This window comes from Macrobrachium nipponense, chromosome 6 (genome assembly GCF_015104395.2).
Source record: "Macrobrachium nipponense isolate FS-2020 chromosome 6, ASM1510439v2, whole genome shotgun sequence".
NCBI lineage: Eukaryota > Metazoa > Arthropoda > Malacostraca > Decapoda > Palaemonidae > Macrobrachium > Macrobrachium nipponense.
Genome location: NC_061108.1, coordinates 34,470,948 through 34,490,449, shown reverse-complemented (window position 1 = coordinate 34,490,449; position 19,502 = coordinate 34,470,948). Strand labels below are relative to the sequence as shown.

Genomic DNA, 19,502 nt, shown 5'->3' with positions numbered 1-19,502 from the left:
TGTAATTATAGCATTCAGGACACCGGCAATGATCTCGTAACCATAGGTAAGATATACCAAGAGTGTGCGGCCAGCGATTCACATGCAGCTCCAGTCGCGTGACTGCATCTAAAGCCTCCGCAACTGCAGAAGAGAGAAAATTAAAAACAAAACATTGCAGTACTATCTCTTTTAAAGTGTTATAACTACCGAAAAGAATTTACATTTAGGATACGAATTTTGTTATATGAAAGCAAACAATAAAAAGGGATTTTGACAAAGGAAAAATCTATTTCTGGGCAAGGGTTCATGTCGCCCAGTGAAATAATCCCTTAAGTTCATTATTTATAGGTAAATGATACTAACATTACCAGAGAAAAATAAAAATAGGGGGATGTCTTAGTAACTGACTCGCTCACCCTAAATAAAAAGAGGGTGTCGGTATGGTGCTGGGGAGAGTGAGACCACTACCACGAACCTCTTGTCATTTAGAATTCTCCTCCATCAAAATCCCCCTCCCTGAGAGAGCTGACACACGGCCGGTGCCAGCAACTACTACTACACATCCCACCACGCCGACCGCAGCGCCTCCCGTGGCCATCCTTGAAGTTAGATGCCAACCTTGGGCGCAAGGGTGGGAGAACAGGGTGGGATTTCACTGGGCGACACAAACCCTTGCCCAGAAATAGATTTTTCCTTTGTCAAAATCCCTTTTCTGGGCTCAGTTCGTGTCGCTTCGTGAAATAGTACCAATGAATTAGCACAAGGTTGAAAATTAAAATAAGGTCTCAATAAAACGAAAGAAAGAAAATAAATGAATATAATCTAGTTGAAAAAATATACAAGTTATCATGACTAAGGTTAACTTAACCTAAAACAATAAATGTTAGCTTAAGGCATAATTGGACTTAAAATTAAACTTAAACTAACTTATGATAACTTAGAACTAGATTTTAGGACACAATATGATTAAATATCTTAATATACATATAAGCAGGGACGTGCAGAGGGGGGGTGCTAGGGGTGCCCAAGCACCTGCCCCTTTTGCTACTGTATTAAAAGTGCCCTTTTGAGAGGGATGTAATATAGGCCCGCCGCCTATCTGTGTCAATGATAATAATAATAATAATTATTATTATTATTATTATCATTATTACTATTATTATTATTATTATTATTATTATTATTATTATTATTATTATTATTATTTGTATAATAATAATAATAATAATAATAATAATAATAATAATAATAATAATAATAATAATAATAAACAGGAGCTTGTAGAAATGGGTATTATATCTTGGCAACACTGGGTCCAAGGCAAGCTCAGCTGAGCTAGACTGACAACAGGCCAGGTAAGCTTTCCTAGTTATTTTAACTGGTATTGCCTCTGTATTAAGGCTTTGACTCCTTTTTTAGCTATAAAAAATGTAATAACAAAAAGAGGGCGAGAGACAGTGGACCAAGCGAGTCGAGTAAATTAATAGATTTGGAGAGGAAAATAGGAACGGGGCCACAGTAATGTGGACTGGAACGCTGAACGGTACAGGTACCGGTATGATTCATTGTAGGTGGCCATTAACCTACTGAATGAGACACATACAGCTTGTGTATCATTTCATTTGTTGCATAATGTGTCCAATTAAGTTCTTGAGCTGCACGTGATATTTAGTTTTCGATTTTTAAATCAACAATACCCAACTGGATGGTGAAAAAATCTGTGAATGAAGAGGCATTCAAGTCATTGCAAAAATTATGCCAGTTTTATGAGTTAGAAGAAGTAGACAAGCTACGGTTGGAATTAAAGATCTTCTATTCCTCATTTCCTTGCCTGCCACAGAACACTACAGCTACAATGCTCATCCTGATGAAAGAAAACAATGTCCAGGAGATATTGCCACTTATGCTTGAACTCTGAACAATTTATGCCAATCTACCCATCACAACTGCAACAGTGGAAAGGACCTTCTCCAAACTCAAGCTGGTGAAGACAAAGCTACGCAGCCTTTCCAGTGAGGAGAGGTTATCTGATCTTTTGTTGCTAGCAGTTGAAAAGGATATCACAATCAACAACAGTGAAGTTATCAGCATATTCAAAGAAATGGCATACAGAAGGGATCTCTTATAAATATAAAATGATAAGGTCTGGTTATTAGCCAAGTGTATTGATCATACTGATTGATTTTCTTGCAGTCATTTATGTAAAAGTAATATATATAATTTTTCTTTTGTTAAATTTCCTAGTTCTACTGGTAGTCAGTACTGTAGATTTTATGTTCATATAAAACATTAGCCCACTGGTATCTATGATATCAGTCATGTTTATCTCTTTCTTGAATTATTAATGACTAGTTTAGATCAATTTGAAAGAATATTGAGCCAGTATATATTTAGCCTCATTCATTTCTATATTTTTGCCCTTTTTTTCACTTGAGCACCTGCCCTGAAAAAGTTCTCTGCACGTCCCTGCATATAAGTGTGTTTCCCTAGCAAAAAATAAGGGAAAACAACACTAAATGGTTACAGTCAGTAATCAATATTTACAATTGTGAGTGCCCCTAGCAAAAAAATAAGGGGCACATCACCATAAGCAGCCTTTTTAGGCAGCTAAGGCTGAAAGACCCAATTGAACATGACAGTAAGGTTAGGTGAATTGTTAGTGAGGCAGGTAGAAAGGAGATCTGGATCTTTGACTACAACTACTGAACAGTGTCAGGGGAAACTATGTTTCCCGCTGCCACTGCCGGAAATTTAAGAGATTCCAAGGATTTTAAGTAGTGCCATTTAAAAACTGTCGGCGATTTCCAGCCTGTATACTTCTTCAATTCATCGAAATTCATATGTTGGAAGTAATTGATAGAGGTGGCTACTGCCCTGATGCCATGGGCTTTAGGGAATGAGTCAGGGTTAGCCTGTTTGATAAAATAGAGGATTTGTTGTCTAATCCCTTTTATTGAAATAGTGCCACCTTTTTCCCTCATAAAGAGGGGGCCTGAGGATCTAGATGATGTCCTGGACAGATAGGCTCGTAAGGTCGTCACCGGACAAAGAGAAGGGTCTTGTGGAAGAGGGAGGATCTTCCAAGGAGCCCATCTTATTAAGGGGTCCTCATTCTTGGCCAGAAATCTACGATCTGGAGATAGTAAGACTTCTCCTGAGGGGAGGAATTCCACATGTCCAGCATCTCTGGAAAGGGCCGACAGTTCTGATATTCTGGCTCCTGAGGCCAAACTTAGTAAGAATAATGTTTTTCTTAATAGCATTAAATAGTTACATGAAACGTTGTCAGTGTCTGAAGCCAGTTTGAGAACGTCATTCAAGAACCATGAAACTGAACTAGGCCTTTCTGAAGGTCTGAGCCTAGCACAAGCTTTAGGAATAGACGTAAAGTAGGAGTCTGATAAGTCTATCTTAAAGCCAAACTGGAAGATTTTCTTCAAAGCTGACTTATTAGTGGTAATAGTACTAGCTGCTAGACCTTTTTCAAACAGGGATCTGAAAAAGGATATAGCTAAATTAACTGTCATGGTTCGGGTGTTTGTTTCCTTCAGGAAATTTGCCAATTTCTTTACAGCAGCATCGTACTGACGTAAAGTTGATTCCCTCTTATCCGATTCTAAGAAAAGGATATTCTGGGGATCAATACATATTTGCATCTTTCTTAGCCGCAAACTTCATGAAGTCCATAAAGTTAGGGTTTTGAGAATTCCTTAGGAAGCGAACACAGTCCTCATTTGTACTGACTGAGATAGCTTGGGATTGGGAATCCGTCGAGGTCGGAGACCCAGTTCCAGTAGGAGAGGATACCAGTTGCTCTTGGGCCAATCCGGGGCTACTAGAGCTACTTGTCCCTTGAATGTCCTGAGTTTGCTCAGGACTTTCAATAGAAGATTCACTGGAGGAAAGATGTAAATCTTCCTCCATTGATTCCAATCTATGGACATGGCGTCTATGGCATAGGCCAGAGGGTCCAAGTTGGGGGCCACATAGCAAGGGAGCTTGTGGTTTGCTTGAGATGCGAAAAGATCCACCTGGAGACCTGGGACCCTTTGGCATATCCACTGGAATGAGCGCTTGTCCAGGGACCACTCCAATTCTAGAGAAACTGATCGAGACAGGGCGTCTGCTATCACGTTCCTTACTCCCGCCAGATGGATGGAGGATAGATGCCATTTGTACTTGGTTGCTAGAGAGAAAATGGCTATCATGACATGGTTCACATGTTTTGACTTTGATCCTCCCCTGTTGATACAGTGTACCACTACTGCGCTGTCCAACACCAGCTTTATATGGGAATTCTTGGCTGGTAGAAGCCTCTACAGAGTGAGGAATACTGCCATGGCTTCCAATACATTTATGTGAAGCTGGCGGAACTGAGGCAACCAAGTCCCTTGAACTTTCTTGAATTGGGAGTATCCTCCCCACCCGCTTAGAGAGGCGTCCGTATGGATAACCAACGCTGGAGGAGGGAACTGGAGAGGAACTGATTTGGACAGATTCTTGGCCTCCGCCCAGGGGCGGAGACGTTTGCGAAGAACCGGCGGAATTACTGACAACTTGTCCTGAGATTTGACATTTGCTCTTGAGCGCCAAACTCGGTTTATATCCTTCAATTTGGCTTTCAACAGAACGTCTGTGACATGCAAACTGAAGGGAACCTAGGATCCTTTCCTGGTTTCTCCTTGACGTCTGTTTGCATTTGAGGAATTGTCTTATTAACTTGGATATTTCTTTCCTTTTGGCCAACGGAATTGACAGAGTGTGGGGGTTCAGGTCCCACTGAATGCCGAGCCACTGGAAACGAGACTCCGGTGTTAGCCTGGATTTGGTCTTGTTTATTTGGAACCCCAGATGTTCCAGAAACTGAATTACTTTGCCTGTGGCTTTGAGGCATTCCTCGACGGTTGTTGCCCAAATGAGCCAATCGTCAAGGTACGCTACTACCATTATCCCTTGTGACCTCAGTTGTTGGACCACTGATTCCGCTATTTTCGTGAACACCCTGGGGGCTATGTTCAGCCCGAAGGGCATCACTTTGAAAGAGAATGCCTGGTCTCCTAGCTTGAAGCCTAGGTATGGGCGGAAGTGTCTCGCGACTGGGATATGATAGTATGCGTCTGTAAGATCGATAGAGGTGGTGACGGCCCCACGGGGAAATAAGGTCTGTACCTGTGAAATAGTCAGCATTTTGAACTTGTCGCAACGAATGAATAAGTTTAGACGGGACAAGTCTAAGATTATTCTTCGTTTTGTTGAGCCTTGCTTTGGCATGCTGAACAAGCGTCCTTGAAACTTTAAATGTTTGACTCTTGATACTACTCCTTTCTGAAGGAGCTCTTGTGCATACTCTGTCAATTCCATCGTTGGTATTTGAAGGAATGTTTTGGATGGAGGAGGACCTTTGATCCAACTCCATCCCAGCCCTTTGGACACAATACTTTGTGCCCAATTGCTGAATCCCCACCTGTGTCGGAAGAGGAACAGCCTCCCTCCTACCTGAGGGTTCTCACTGGGACTGTGCAGGACGTGCTCCGCGCCCTCCACGGAAGTGTCTCCCCCTGTTGGGTGCCCTTCCGCCACCCCTCTGTCGAAATGCACCCCTAGCTCTGCTTCCCCTTGCAAACCTATTGATGGCTTGAAACGCCTGGCTTTCAAATACCGGATTGAAAGCTGGGGAAACAGTGTAGGAGGTCGAGGGCTGGTTTTGAGGCGTCAACAGGAGGATGGGCTGGTTCTGGGTCTTGGAAGTCGCCGGTTGCACGGGTTGTGAAACCGGGACTGCCTGAACGAATTGTTGCTGCTGTTGTGCCTGGATGTTCGGGAACTTCCTGGGCTTCTTCAATTTCTTAGAACCAGAGGGGGTGCTTTCTGGCTTCCTTTTGCTAGAAAGACCCCAGCGGACCCTAAGGCTCTGGTTGAGCCTGGTTGCTTCATGATGAACCTCATTTACAGCAGCTGCAGGGAAGAGGTCCGCTCCCCAGATTGAAGACGACAGCAACTTATTTGGTTCATGTCTTATAGTCGCTTCCTGCAGGACATGTTTCCTGCAGTTTCGTCTTGCCACTACAAAGTCGTACAGATCCAACTATATGGTTTGCATCTGTGCCTTAGCCAAGAGCTTAAACAGAGGCTCCGTAACATATGTCATGGCGGCAACCTCTGTCATCACTAAGGCGTTCAGTGTCCTTCCTAACCTGATCCTTGTGTCGAATTCCGCTTGGATCAAGTTGTCCGGCAGTCTCGGGAATCTCTCCCCGAACTGTTCAATAGCACAGTCCAGTTTGAGTTTCCCAACTGTAAACGACGCCGGAAGGTCAGCCCAGAGATCCTCAGAAGCTGGGAAGAGTGGGGACGTCGGGTCCGACTCTCTCAGTTGAGGGAGAGGCTCCTCTTTCATGGCGGCCTGGATGGTAACTTCCGCAATTTTTGTGGTGAAGGGGAGTGGTGCCTCCTCCTCCGTCACAAAAATTGTGAATGGGCTCTTGAATGCCTGAAGCCTAGTATTGGTGCAGTCCCAATCTTCCAGGCACCTCACCCATTCTCTCTGAGCCTGTTCCCGACTGTAAATTACAGTTTCTTTCGGGATCTTATCTTCTCTATTTAGGGCTGCCTCCGTCAATCTAGCATACCCCATGAAAGGTGGTTGAAGATCGGCGGGGTGGAACTCGAAGTCCTCGATACGACGAGTTCCACAGTCCGGGATTGAGATAATTCCGTCCTTGAAGGGTGCGAAGGCTGCTACCCTCCAAGGATTACTCATGGTGAATGCGGGGAGAGAGTCGTAACTGGGCATTGAAGCCACTCCGGTGCCTGCCAGAGGAAGAACTGCTGGGGGATTCTGGCTAAGACCCGCCAACAAGTTCTCCTGGTTTGTCAGCCGATCCGAGATGTTCTGGATCGACTGACCGGACTGTGCGAACGAGGTGGAGATCTGGGCCAGCATCTGATCAAGCCTATCAGTTCACTATTGTCCCTACCATGTTCCCCACCTGTTGCATGACCCCTGCTGTAAAGGAGTCGGGATCGAAGGGGCCAGAGGTACTGGTCGCAGCAGGGGTCTCCGGACGAGCTCCGGTGGACGTAGGCGGTACTGGCTCGGCGGGAGCGTGGACCTTTTCTTTAGAGGACTTGCCCCTAGACCCTTTGGAGTGCGAAGAAGAAGATGTCTTCGCTTTCTCTGCTCCGGGATGGTGAGCCGGAGTCTTATGAGAAGATGAGGCCGAAGTCTTCTTAGAAGACGACCTCTCCAGGGTTTTTTTGCTCACGTTGTCCTTTCACCTTAGGAACAACCAAGGCAGCAGACGTCCTAGCCTGAATTTCCGATGCGGAAAAACCTTGGAAGGAAGCAGAAGAAGGAACAGGAGATGAAGATCCAGACGAGCCAAGGGAAGCCCTTGAGCGCCCAACAAACCTACCTCAACCATCAACTCACCTTCCCCTACCGTCATAGGTTCTATGTTTAGGTCCAGGGTGGCAACGTCCGCTGTGATCTCCGGGGCTGTCCCTTCCGTCCAGGCCTGCTCCACTTGTAGCTGGATAGCAGCGATAGCCGGCGCTGCCGCAACAGGGTCGACGTAGCCGGTCGACTTGCCGCCTGGGAAGATTCGGACAGCCATGTTCTTGTCTAGAATATACGGATGCCCCTTCGGTGCATTCTTCCCGAAGCCACCTACCCAGGCTTTCAGGGTGGCCGACGTGGGATCCTTCATGGCAGCTGCCTGAAACAAAGGGTCATTGTAGTCCTTACAACGAAGCCCCGAAGATATATCATTAAAACTTACGATTCTAGATGATTATAAGCAATCTTAAACTAAATTATTTGACAGTATATACCAAGAAAGAGATGATACCTATGCCGGTATATACTTACTCTGCTAGAAAACTGTTCCACAAGCTCGTAGCATATGGAGCAGGCTTCGTGATGCCACATGATCAATTCATTGTGGCGGACAGCACAGGGAGCGTGGGTCCTGCAGACCTCATGACCACAAGGGTCCTGCAGGACGGCGTTACATCCCGCCTCCTGACAGTTGGTAGCCTGTAAGTGAACAGATACATAAGTATCAGCATATACTAACAGGGCCCGTCATAAGATATGATGCTCCGCTGCATGCCGGAGTAAAATAAATTTTTGGGCATAATCCTCTCCTGTAATCCGTGTGAGTGTCCATAGGGCTCGGTAAACTGGTTTGAAAACTCCGGTACACCGGAGCGAAGATTTCCGTCAAACCAGATACCTGTTCATATATATATAGTACACCGAGGTGAGGGTACAACACAGCGGAGAACGTGAGAAGATTATCCATAAAGTTAAGCATAATAACACTAAAACAAAAACAAATAATGGTGTATGCGGAGACTAGCTCCGCTGTAGAACCCTTCCGCCAACCTACGGGGCACACAGATGGTGAGCGGGTACTCCGCCGGAAGACGAAAGAGACTACAACAACCAAATATAGGGGAAGCATGTAAGGTCTACTCCGTATTCCCCGCCCAAAGAGCTGGCGGAGCCAGCTATACACGTAAAGATAGGGAGGGAACAGGAGAACAACCATAGAACGCCGGAGAAAGCCCGACGCGAGCTGGCGGGGTGGCCAACCCAACCTGAACACACCGGGACCTCCCCGAAGCTCAAAGAAAACGTGACCGGTCCAACAGGACCCCTACTTAAGTCCGTGACTTCCGTATCCCCCCTGGTAGGGAGGAAGAGGGGAGGGGTGCCCGGATGGTTGCCATAGCGACCGTGAGCGAGCAAGGACTAACCCTCCCTCCACGTGGGAGGAAGGGGAGGAGGGGGACTGGGACCAGGGCGACCAGCTGGCTCAATGCGAGTGCAGGTGGACCACGAGGTGATAATACAACAAAACATATCCTGGATCAAACTGATCAACGCGAGCACAGGTGGACCACAAGGCGATAATGCAACAAAACATAGCCTAGGCCACACTGATCGCCCCTAACATGCAACCCATAACAAGTACATCGTAATAAAAAGAAAAGAGGGAAATCACGAGTGGGAGAAAAAGGAGGGACGTCCAGGAGAGGTAGGCTAGTCTCCCCGATGGGGAACGAGCAAACCACTCGGGAGCTGGCCTCTACCGATACGTAAAACGGAGGGCGACGGCCAGGATGGCTGGACTAAAGAATAATATCCATAAAATAAATTAAAATAATAACCCACACGCCTAAACATCTAGACAAAGGAACATGCATCCATGAACACTAAACTAAGGCTTAGGCAAAGGATTTCTGAATAGTACGATGTAAGCATAGAATGGAGTGGAAACTTCTGTACCACGTAAAAATATCTCATGATAAAGGCATATATACATAAGGAATAGTTACCACGGTATGGGAGACCGAAGTAGCTAACCGAGCACGAGGCGAGCCGGCAAAGCGAGCCATGCGCCAGACCAGGGAGACTATTATTGCACCTAAAAAACAGTAAAAACAGCTCCTGGCTGGCTAAAACTAGTATATAACCTTTCGGGGTACTTAACTTAGCTGCGGCGATAGCTTGCAATTCCATGTCGAGCGAAAGTAATCCCAAAAAGTGCACAAAAACACAGAGCAATCTTAGACACGAGCGTACAGAAGTTCGCTAACGAAAAGGATGGCCACGGGAGGCACTGCGGTCGGCGTGGTGGGATGTGTAGTACATAGTAGTTGCTGGCGCCGGCCGTGTGTCAGCTCTCTCAGGGAGGGGGATTTTGATGAAGGAGAATTCTAAATGACAAGAGGTTCGTGGTAGTGGTCTCACTCACCCCAGCACCATACCAACACCCTCTTTTTATTTAGGTGAGCGAGTCAGTTACTCTGACATCCCCCTATTTTTATTTTTCTCTGGTAATGTTAGTATCATTTACCTAGAAATAATGAACTTAAGGGATTATTTCACGAAGCGACACGAACTGAGCCCAGAAATATGAAATTCATACATCATATTAGTACTGTATAAAATCTATAGAAAATCTGAAAACTACAAATATAACCCTCTACAGCATACAGTAATACTTAATAGTTCTTACAGACTAATGGATTCATAAAAACTGCTCAAAATAAGCTATGCTTAGTCATAACTGGTAAAGACTAAATTGATGTTTAACTTACCAATAGGTCGTGGAGCCGAAGTACAATACCGTCGAGAATTAAGTGTTCTGGAAAATATAGTATAATTGTAATGCATTAACTTTGCTATGTTGTACATCACTACCACTTGGAAGCAATCTTTATTTTATAACAGCTGAGGCAATACTCGTATGAAATATGATATTGTTATGATACAATAAAGTTTGTTCATACTTACCTGGCAGATATATATATAGTAGCTGTATTCTCCGAAGTCCGACAGAATTTCAAAACTTACGACACACGCAGTTGTCGGCCAGGTGGTTAGTACCCATTCCCGCCGCTGGAGGCAGGTATCAGGAACCATTCCCATTTTCTATTCAGATTTTCTAGTGCCACTGTCCCCTGAGGGGAGGTGGGTGGGTACTGATTATATATATCTGCCAGGTTAAGTATGAACAAACTTTATTGTATCATAACAGTATCATTTTGTTCATGAAACTTACCTGTCAGATATATATATAGCTGAATCCCACCTTTGGAGGTGGGAAGGGACAGAATGATTTAGGAAACAAATTGCATGCAGATGATTGATATCTTGGTTCCATACCTGTTAGCATAGCTGACTTCGTGATTACTGTCACCCAAGTCGGATTTTGCTTTACTAGAGTCTCCAGCAAGGTAGTGACCTGTATAGCTGGTGAGTTCTAGATGATCTGTCAACGGAAGCGTGACCACAATGTGACTAGACCATATTGACCATACTATGAGGGCTAAGAAGTAATATATATCACCACCTGACCAACCTAGCCAAAGTTAAGGATGTTTAACTAAAGCTAAGAATTGAGAAGTCCACCACTGGCGGCCGACCCAACAACTATAATTAACAGCTCTTCCAAACCATTTTCTACAGGATAGGATGAGTGGTACTTCTTGCCCCCAAGATTGTGTCAGCGGACACGTATGGCCTTAGCGAGCAGCAGATCTCATATGTCGTCTTCACATCCCACAGGTAGAGTGAAGTGAACACAAAGTTGCTTCGCTAAAATGTGGCACTCAGGATGTTACTGAGTGCCATGCTCTTTAGAAATGCCTCCGAGGCCGCGCCCTCACCTCGTGAGCATTCACTTTAAACGGTTTTAAAACCTTGTCCAAACATGACGAATGAGCCTCTTTGAAAGAGCTCCTTAAAAGGACGCCAGGGCGTTCTTTGACATGGGCAAGTCTGGTCTTTTTACGGAACACCGTAGATTGTCCGAAGGATCTGGACTTTCTTTTTAGTTTTACCTAGATAAAACTTGAGAGCCCTGACAGGGCACAAGACTCTCTCTGGCTCTTTCCCAATAAATTGTGACATCCCCTTGGTCTCCAAGCTCCTGGGCCAAGGGTTAGACGGGTTTTCATTCTTAGCCAAGAACGAAGGGCTTGGAGAACACACCGCATTATGTCCTCTAAAGCCAATATGTCTGCTGATGGCTTAAACCCCACTAACCCTCTTTGTCATAGCTAGAGTGGTTAGAAAAAATTAGCCTTTCTGGTCACGTGCTTTAAGTTTGCAGAAAGGAGAGGTTCGAAAGGCTTCGACATCAGGAACTTCCAGCCTACGTCTAAGTTCCATGCCGGAAGCTTCGATTTTAGACAGTTTCGAGATTTCAACAGAACTCAAAGATCGTGAAGGGCTTTGTTGTTTGACAGATCCAAATCTCTGACTCTAAAGGCCGTTGACAACATACTTCTGTATTCTTTAATAGTCGGGACTGCCAGCTTATCCACATACCTCAGACGGAAAGGGAAGACGGCAATCTAATACACAAGAGGTCGAGGTGGAGGAAAAGCCATTCTTCCTGCACCATCTTCAGAAAACGGCCCACTCCGATTGGTACACTGCAAGATAGAAAGCTCTTCTTTGCCTTGGCAATCGCACTTGGCACTAGTCTTAAAAAGCCTCTCGCTCTGGTCAACTTCTCGATACGTAGTCTGAACGCAGTCAGACTCAGAGCGGAGAGGTTTTGTGGTACCTCTCGAAGTGAGGCTGTTAAGAGTAGACCGACTCTCTCGGGAAGGGTCCTTGGAAAGTGCGCTAGGAAGGACACGACATCTGTGAACCAGTCGCTCGAAGGCCAACATGGGGCGATCAGCGTCATCCTCGCTCCCTCTGACGCCGCAAATTATCTTATTACTTCTCCTAAGAGTTTGAATAGGGGAAAAGAGACTAAACATCCATCCCCTTTCAATTCCATAGGATGGTGTCTATTGCTACCGCTCCTGGATCGTGAACAAGGGAGCAGTCTAGAGGAAGCCTCTTCGTCTTCAACATTGCGAAGAGATCTATCAAAGGACGCCCCTAAAGTCTCCACAACTCTCGACATACTTCTAAGTGAAGAGTCCACTCGGACGTCAGTAGTTGTTGCCGTCGATCAAGAAGATCTGCACAGACGTTCTGCAATCCTGCAACGAACCTCTTGAGGATCGTTACATTCCGTGCCTGTGCTCATAACAGGCTCTCTCTCGTTAACTCGAACAGGGACCGAGAGAGTGTTTCTCGATACTTCATGGGATATGCGAGAGCTGTGGAATTATCCGAGTTGATCTGGACCACTCGGCCATAACTCATTCTTTGAAGAACTGGAGAGCCAACCGAATTGCTTCCAATTCTTCAAGATTATGTGCCAGAACATCTGTTCCCCTCTCCAGATGCCTGGCACCTACTCTCTATCACCTTAGGTGATCATTGACCGACTGAGAGATGTTCAGAATCACTTCCAGATCTTCGATGATACTTCAGTTTTCCGGCAGGAAAAACTGGAGAGGTCTGAATTGCAGTCTCTTCAGGGAAACAAACTTCTCCAGCGAGGAAATGGTCCCCAGCAGAATCATCCTTTCCCTCACCGAGCATGTTTCCTTCCCCAATAAGGCTGCGCTTTGCCTAAGCAGGTGTGCATTATTCTAGTGCTATGCCGCGGTAGACTCGTACAGAATTCTGTTACAGTGCGGTAAACATAACCGAAAAGGTCTAAGAGATATCTCCGTTGAAAAAATTCTCGCAAAGCGAAGGCAATGTTCATTCATGCATGCGAGAATTCCCCTCAACCTGAGGCTAAAGTCCGTGATTGTAGGGCAGAGATACGGTTAGTCAGTCAATCCCGCAGGAGAGAGACACGTAACCGACCGCACATGACAGAGAACCAGCTGGAACTGAGCTGCTCTACAGCGACAGCAGCCTACGTTCACCGTATCGCACAATTCCGCCTGAGTTGCCAGCTATTCCATTCTACGAAGGAATAGGTTTGTTATCATCATCGAGCAGAAAGAAACTCTCAAGCAGGCATATTTAAGCGAAACAGATTTCGCTAAATACAGAAGCTGAGTTGTTGTTGTCGTAACAATACCTTAAATATCTAAAAAGGGAAACCGGAAACTCCCGGAAGGTTGCAGGGATTACCAATTAAATGCAATTAGAATAATAGTCCTCTTGGTTGCCATCCGTAGGGATAACCACGGTATGCGTATATAACTTGAACCATACAATCACTTAATAGTAATATGACGTGAAGGTAAAATACGTAGAGTATTGTAGTCACTTGGACAGCTACCTCCCTACTACATTCTTTCCTCGACGAGGAAGAGAGGGAATGGAGATCGACTGTCTTCATTCTCTTAGCCAAGGGAACGAATTAACATTAGTCGAAGGAGAGCCTCAAGTTAGAACCGAGAACCGAAGAGGACAGCTCAGCTTCTTATGTTATCGGACAGAAGACTTCATGGACGTAGTCTACAAGTCTGTTTCCCCTAAGAGTCTCAGCGAGGTAGTGACCTATGAATGAGGGTTCTCCTGAATCTTGTCAATGAGAGCTTACCCGCTTACGCGATATGTTATTGGAATCTTTGTCAATGTGAACTAACCCATTTACGTGACAAAGAGTTTTATATTTTGTCAATGGGGGCTTACCCCCTTACCTGACAAAACGTTCAGTATCTTGTCAATGGGGGGAACCCACTCATATGACATTAAGTAATCGAGTAATTCGAGTATATAGACTTCCCGATTCCCGTAGAAATTGAGGAAGGAGCCTTATTCCTGCTAGAAGACTGGGCTTACGCAGGTAGGACCCGAAGGTTCCCCTTCAGCAGCGCAGTCCTGAAAGCTGCTTTAAGTTTACTAGTCTCCTTCTAGACGCCAGCTCATCAGAACCAACCTGACTACCGGTAGCGTGTGCCGCGAAATTTGAAATTCTGTCGGAGACGACGGAGTCTATAGCTAAGTATATATCTGTCAGGTAAGTATGTATAAAAACTTTATTGTAACATGACAATATCATTTTATCTCCAAACGAAGCACGGAGTAAGCGGGCCAAGACTTGGTAGTCAGAAGACGCTGACGGAAGGAAGAGGTATAAGGCCTTTAGGGCCAAGTTTCAATAAGGAGCGTTGCTGAGAAGACGAGTTCAGAGTACAAGGTTGTGCGTCTTCCAAAACAGCCTCAGCAGGTTCAGGCGCAGATGCGAAAGCTTCATGAAGAGCGTCTAGATGGGAGTCACGACGAACGTCCTGTAGTCGGCGAGCGTCTTGAGAAGCGTCACGCTGGGCGTCCTGACGAGCGTCCAGAAAAGCGTCACGCTGGGCGTCCTGACGAGCGTCCAGAAAAGCGTCACGCTGGGCGTCCTGACGAGCGTCCAGAAAAGCGTCCCGCTGGGCGTCCTGACGAGCGTCCAGAAAAGCGTCATGCTGGGCATCCTGACGAGCGTCCAGAAAAGCGTCACGCTGGGCGTCCTAACGAGCGTCCACAAAAGCGTCACGCTAGGCGTCCTGACGAGCAGCTCGTGACAAAGCCGAATGCAAAGCATCCAGCTTAGCTGCCGAACTAGCGTCATGCTTGGTAGCAGACGGAGCGTCCCTCAGGGACGAGCGAGGGGCGTCTTGGCGAGCTGCTTGACTAAGCGAAGCAGCTTGCACGGCGTCAAGCTTAGCAGCTTGAACAACATCCTGCTTAGCAGCAGAGCGAACGTCACGTTCCGCATACGGAGCGTCATGAAGAGAGGAGAGGGGAGCGTCTTGGGGAGCAGGAAAACACTCCTTGCTACGAGTGTACCGGCGTTCCTTTCTCTCGACAGAAAAACGTTTGGGGAGACGTTCCTCGCGCCCTCTAGACAACCTCTGGGGAGCCGCACAAAATCCAGAGGGCGAAGAAACAGGAGAAAGAGACGAAGCGAAGAGAAGGCGAGGGGGACTGTCTGGACCTCTTGATAGGCATTCTATCATCCTTCCTCCGACCACGCGGCTCTGCCTCTCTCTCGGCAAGCCAACGAAGCAAGTTGTTGCTGCATTGAAAGGATGATCTTCTTTGTCGGAGAAGACTCCTTCTCAGAGGAAGGGCTGATCCTGTGAGAAGACGAGGGGCGAGGGGACGCCTTCTTCCTTCTCACAGGGACCGCAACAGTTCTATTCCTGGAGTGACTGGAGCGCTCAAAAGCGTCATCATCGGATGACGTCCTGGTCTTCTTTTGAGGAGGAAAGGCAGCAAAACTCTCCGGAGACGACCACAAAGCAGCAGAAGAGAAAGGACGTGAAGCGTCCTCCTCTCTGAGACCAAAGACGACGGCCGCCTGTGCGACATCTTGCGTCTTTGTTTTCTTCTGTGGTGGAAAGTCGTCAAAATGTTCAGGCGACGATTGCAACGCATGACGAGAGAGAGAGGACGTGAAGCGTCCTCTTCTATAAGCATCTGTTTAGAGGGCGCGAGTCCTTCCGAGAGCTCCAACCCCTGCACAGGGAGGACGCCTCGGAGGACGAGAAGCAATCCTTTAGGATTCGTGCACGTGCATGACCTTTGGCAGCCTGGGAAGCGTCTTCAGGTCCTGCCGAAGGGACGCCAGATCGGTGGGGAGTCCCCGTAACCCTCCTTCGGCTTTCAACTTGCCCATTCCCTGATTCCTGGGAGTCCAGCAGAGGTCCAGGCCTAGAGGCATTATAGGGCCGATCTAACGCCCCCTCCACAACACTAGGGGCACTAACAACCTCACTACACTCACAACACTGATTGGAGAGAGAGCACTTTAGATTCCAAGATACGGATGGAATCCACAATAACAGAAAGGCCATTACCTCTCGCAGACACGACCCCAAGGCTCATAGGCCATACCACAGAGTTAGGCAAAATAAAGTCTACAGGAGGTTAGTAGGTTCATTACCCTGACTTCTGTTTACTGATGCAGTCTTGAAGGAAGACCTCCTGATTCTATCACGCTCTAATTTGCGTACATACGAATCATACGTCTTCCCTTCGGAATCAGTCAAACATCACTCTTATATTGATCTTTCAATAAAGAAACATAAAAGTATATTAATACTCATTTCTATATATATACTTAATATAAATTTAATATATTAATAAATTAAGAAAAATGTGGAACGCTTCACGTTAATCTTCTCTTCCAATTTTAGTATATGTACTGCCGAAGCAAGTACTACATCTCATGCATACCCAGTGAGGATCTACCGAAGGTTTCGGTACCCTCACCTTACCCCTTGCAGACAACAAACTCTGAAACTAGCCGAACTAGATTCAGACATCTTATGCAAAGAACAATCAAATTCAAATCAATTTATGATAGCGTATGCCTAGCCACAATCCAAGTCAATAAACCAAAAGACAATTAGGATACTTAAGCGGCAATGAAGTTTCAAAATCCTAAGACGGAGGTACTGAAAACAGGTGTTGACAGTACCGGCGACAGAGAAAATCTGAATAGAAAATGGGAATGGTTCCTGATACTCGCCTCCCAGCGACGGGAATGGGTACTAACCACCTGGCCGACCACTGCGTGTGTCGTAAGTTTTGTGTCTAAGTTTTGAAATTCTGTCGGACTTCTGAGAATACAGCTATATATATATCTGACAGGTAAGTTTCATGAACAAAACAGCAAATTTTAAAATATCACAATTTTTGGAAGTAAATTCTATTTTTCCTAAATATACAAACCTGAGGTCCTTTACATAAGGAGTATCTATTCAGCGTCAGCTGGACAGGTCGTAAGATTTCTAACAAGGTAGTTCGGCAGTAACTGCTTGTCCGATGGTCGGGAGTCCTGCCCGACTGGAGGTAAACATATCACTTTGCTTTAGGTCCAGAAACAGAGTGAGGGGTGGCATGACATGAGGTGGGACTGTATGTAAAGGACCTCAGGTTTGTATAGTTAGGAAAAATACAATTTACTTCCAAAAATTGTGATTTGTTCCGACACGTAATACAAACCCTCGGTTCTTTACATAAGGAAGACTCACTTATTGGTGGGTGGAATCTGAGTCTTGTGAACAGAATGGTGTTCGCCCAACCTGGGTACCCTCCCTGGTCGTAAGAGCAAAGGGGGAGAACCTAGCCTCTGTCCAACTGATCGGAGTGTGCACTGCAAGATCAGTGGTCAGACCTCTGGACCAATTCATAAGAGGGAGGCAAGCGTACCTCTTATGAATAGTAAGCAAGAACTAGGTCATATGTAAGAGCCAAATATAAAGTATTGGGTTTGTCTCTCACAGGTGTCCACTTCCCCCCTTGTTAGGGAAGGGACGGATAAACGCTTCTATCCCTAATGAAAGGGATGGAATGGAGCTCGGTTGCATAGCTTACCTGCATCGCCGTCCTGTCCAGTGTGGTGACGACCGCTACCCTCTGCCCGCAGGGAGAGGGAAGAAAAAGAGGAGGAAGAGAAGCCAGTCACACTTTCATTCACTCTCCATTCATGCAGTCTCACAAGGACGAGATGCTACCTTGTCCAGTAAAGGAGCTGGGTAAGCTACACAACTTGTTGAGCAGCCACCACAGGTCCCAAGGAAAATGTGTCCAAGGACCTATGGGCAATATCCCGAAGGTAGAAGGTGGTCTGGTTGGCAAAAAACCCCTGCCTTCAGTATCTGTGCCACGGACAAGTTCTTGCGGAATGCAAGGGTTGGATCACTGCCTCTGACTTCGTTGGCTCTTGGACGAAGGGTACTAATGTTGGCACTCCTGTCGGAGTCGTACGCCTTCCGGATTACCTTATGAAGGCAGAAAGAAACAGTGTTCTTGGACACTTCTTTCTTCGTCACCCTGGTGCTAACGAAGAGGCGTTGACACTCAGGCCTGAGGTGTCGAGTTTTCTTCAGATAGCACCGTGGCACCCTCACAGGACAAAGCAGCATCTCGTCCGCATCATTATCGGTGAAGTCTTCTAGGGAGGGGATCATGAAGGACTCGAACCTGGCATCAGGGACCAAAGAGTTGTGAGTCTTCGCTACGAAATCCGGGATGAAATTGAGTGTAACTGATACCCATCCCCTCGAGTGTTTAACATCGAAGGAAAGACTGCGGAGTTCTACTCTCTTCACCGATGCCAGGGCCAGCAGAAAGATGGTCTTGAGGGTCAGGTCCCTGTCTGACAACTCTCGGAGCGGCTTGTAGGGTCTGCGAGTCAAGCTCCTAAGGATGAGAGTCACATCCCACCCCGGGGGCCTGAGTTCCCTGGGTGGGCAAGACCTCTCAAAGCTCCTCATTAGCAGTGATATTTCCATGGAGGTGGAAATATCAACTCATAGTTTAAGGACTAGGGCCAGGGCAGCTCTGTAGCCTTTGACTGCTGAGACAGAGAGGAGCTTCTCTCGGGGAAGAAAGACAAGGAAATCCGCTACCTGCTGAAGACGGACCACTTTTCCTGGTATACTGCTGCAGAGGACTGTCAGGTAACCAGCCATATCTGTTGCTGCTTGGCGAGAAAAGCCTCTCACTCGCAAGAGATGGTGGATAACCGCCAGCCGTGAAGAAACTGAGAATGAACTGCCTGGTGGTACTGTTCTATGTGCGGCTGGCACAACAGGTTGTGCCATGGGGGAATCTCTTGCGGTGCCTCCGAGAGAAGAGCCAGCTACGAGGTTGTCCCATGGGTGTTGAAACGTGTCCTCTGCAGCTGCCCATGTTGTGGTGGGTGGCGAACAGATCCGCTACTGGATACCCCTATGTGTCAAAAAGCCTTTCCGCCACGTCTGGGTGTAGAGACCATTTGGTCCCAATCGCCTGATTCTGGCGGCTGAGCTTGTCTGCTACTACATTCCTCTTGCCTGGAATGTATCTGGCTGACAGCTCTACCGAGTGAGCTATGGCCCACTCGTGCACCTGCATTGTCAACTGGTGGAACAGGAGGGACACTAGGCCCCCTTGTTTGTTGACGTATGCCACTAACGTGGTGCTGTCGCTCATCAACACCACTGAGTGTCCCATCACTCATTCCCGGAACTCTCGGAGTGCGAGGAACGCAGCCATGAGTTCCAGGAAGTTGATGTGAAGGTGCCTGTCGTGATGGTTCCACACTCCTGCATCCAGCAACTCTTCCAGGTGTGCGCCCCAACCCTCGGTCAATGTGTCTGAGAGAAGCAGCATCTCCAGAGGGGGAGTGCGCAGGGGCACTCCTATTAAGAGGTTCCTG

The 19,502-nt window shown here is 46.6% G+C and overlaps 1 protein-coding gene across 2 annotated transcripts in view; it reads right to left on the bottom strand.

Moving 5' to 3' along the window:
- The window catches only part of LOC135216174 (trimethyllysine dioxygenase, mitochondrial-like), a 189,199-nt gene that overhangs the window by 153,224 nt on the left and 16,473 nt on the right, over nt 1–19,502 (bottom strand). For both annotated transcript variants that reach the window (XM_064251302.1, XM_064251301.1), the window contains exons 2-3: nt 10,093–10,139; nt 13–123 (exon numbers count right to left, since the gene is read on the bottom strand). In XM_064251302.1, the coding sequence (XP_064107372.1) occupies nt 13–123; nt 10,093–10,139 (158 nt within the window). The remainder of the gene's footprint in view (nt 1–12; nt 124–10,092; nt 10,140–19,502) is intronic.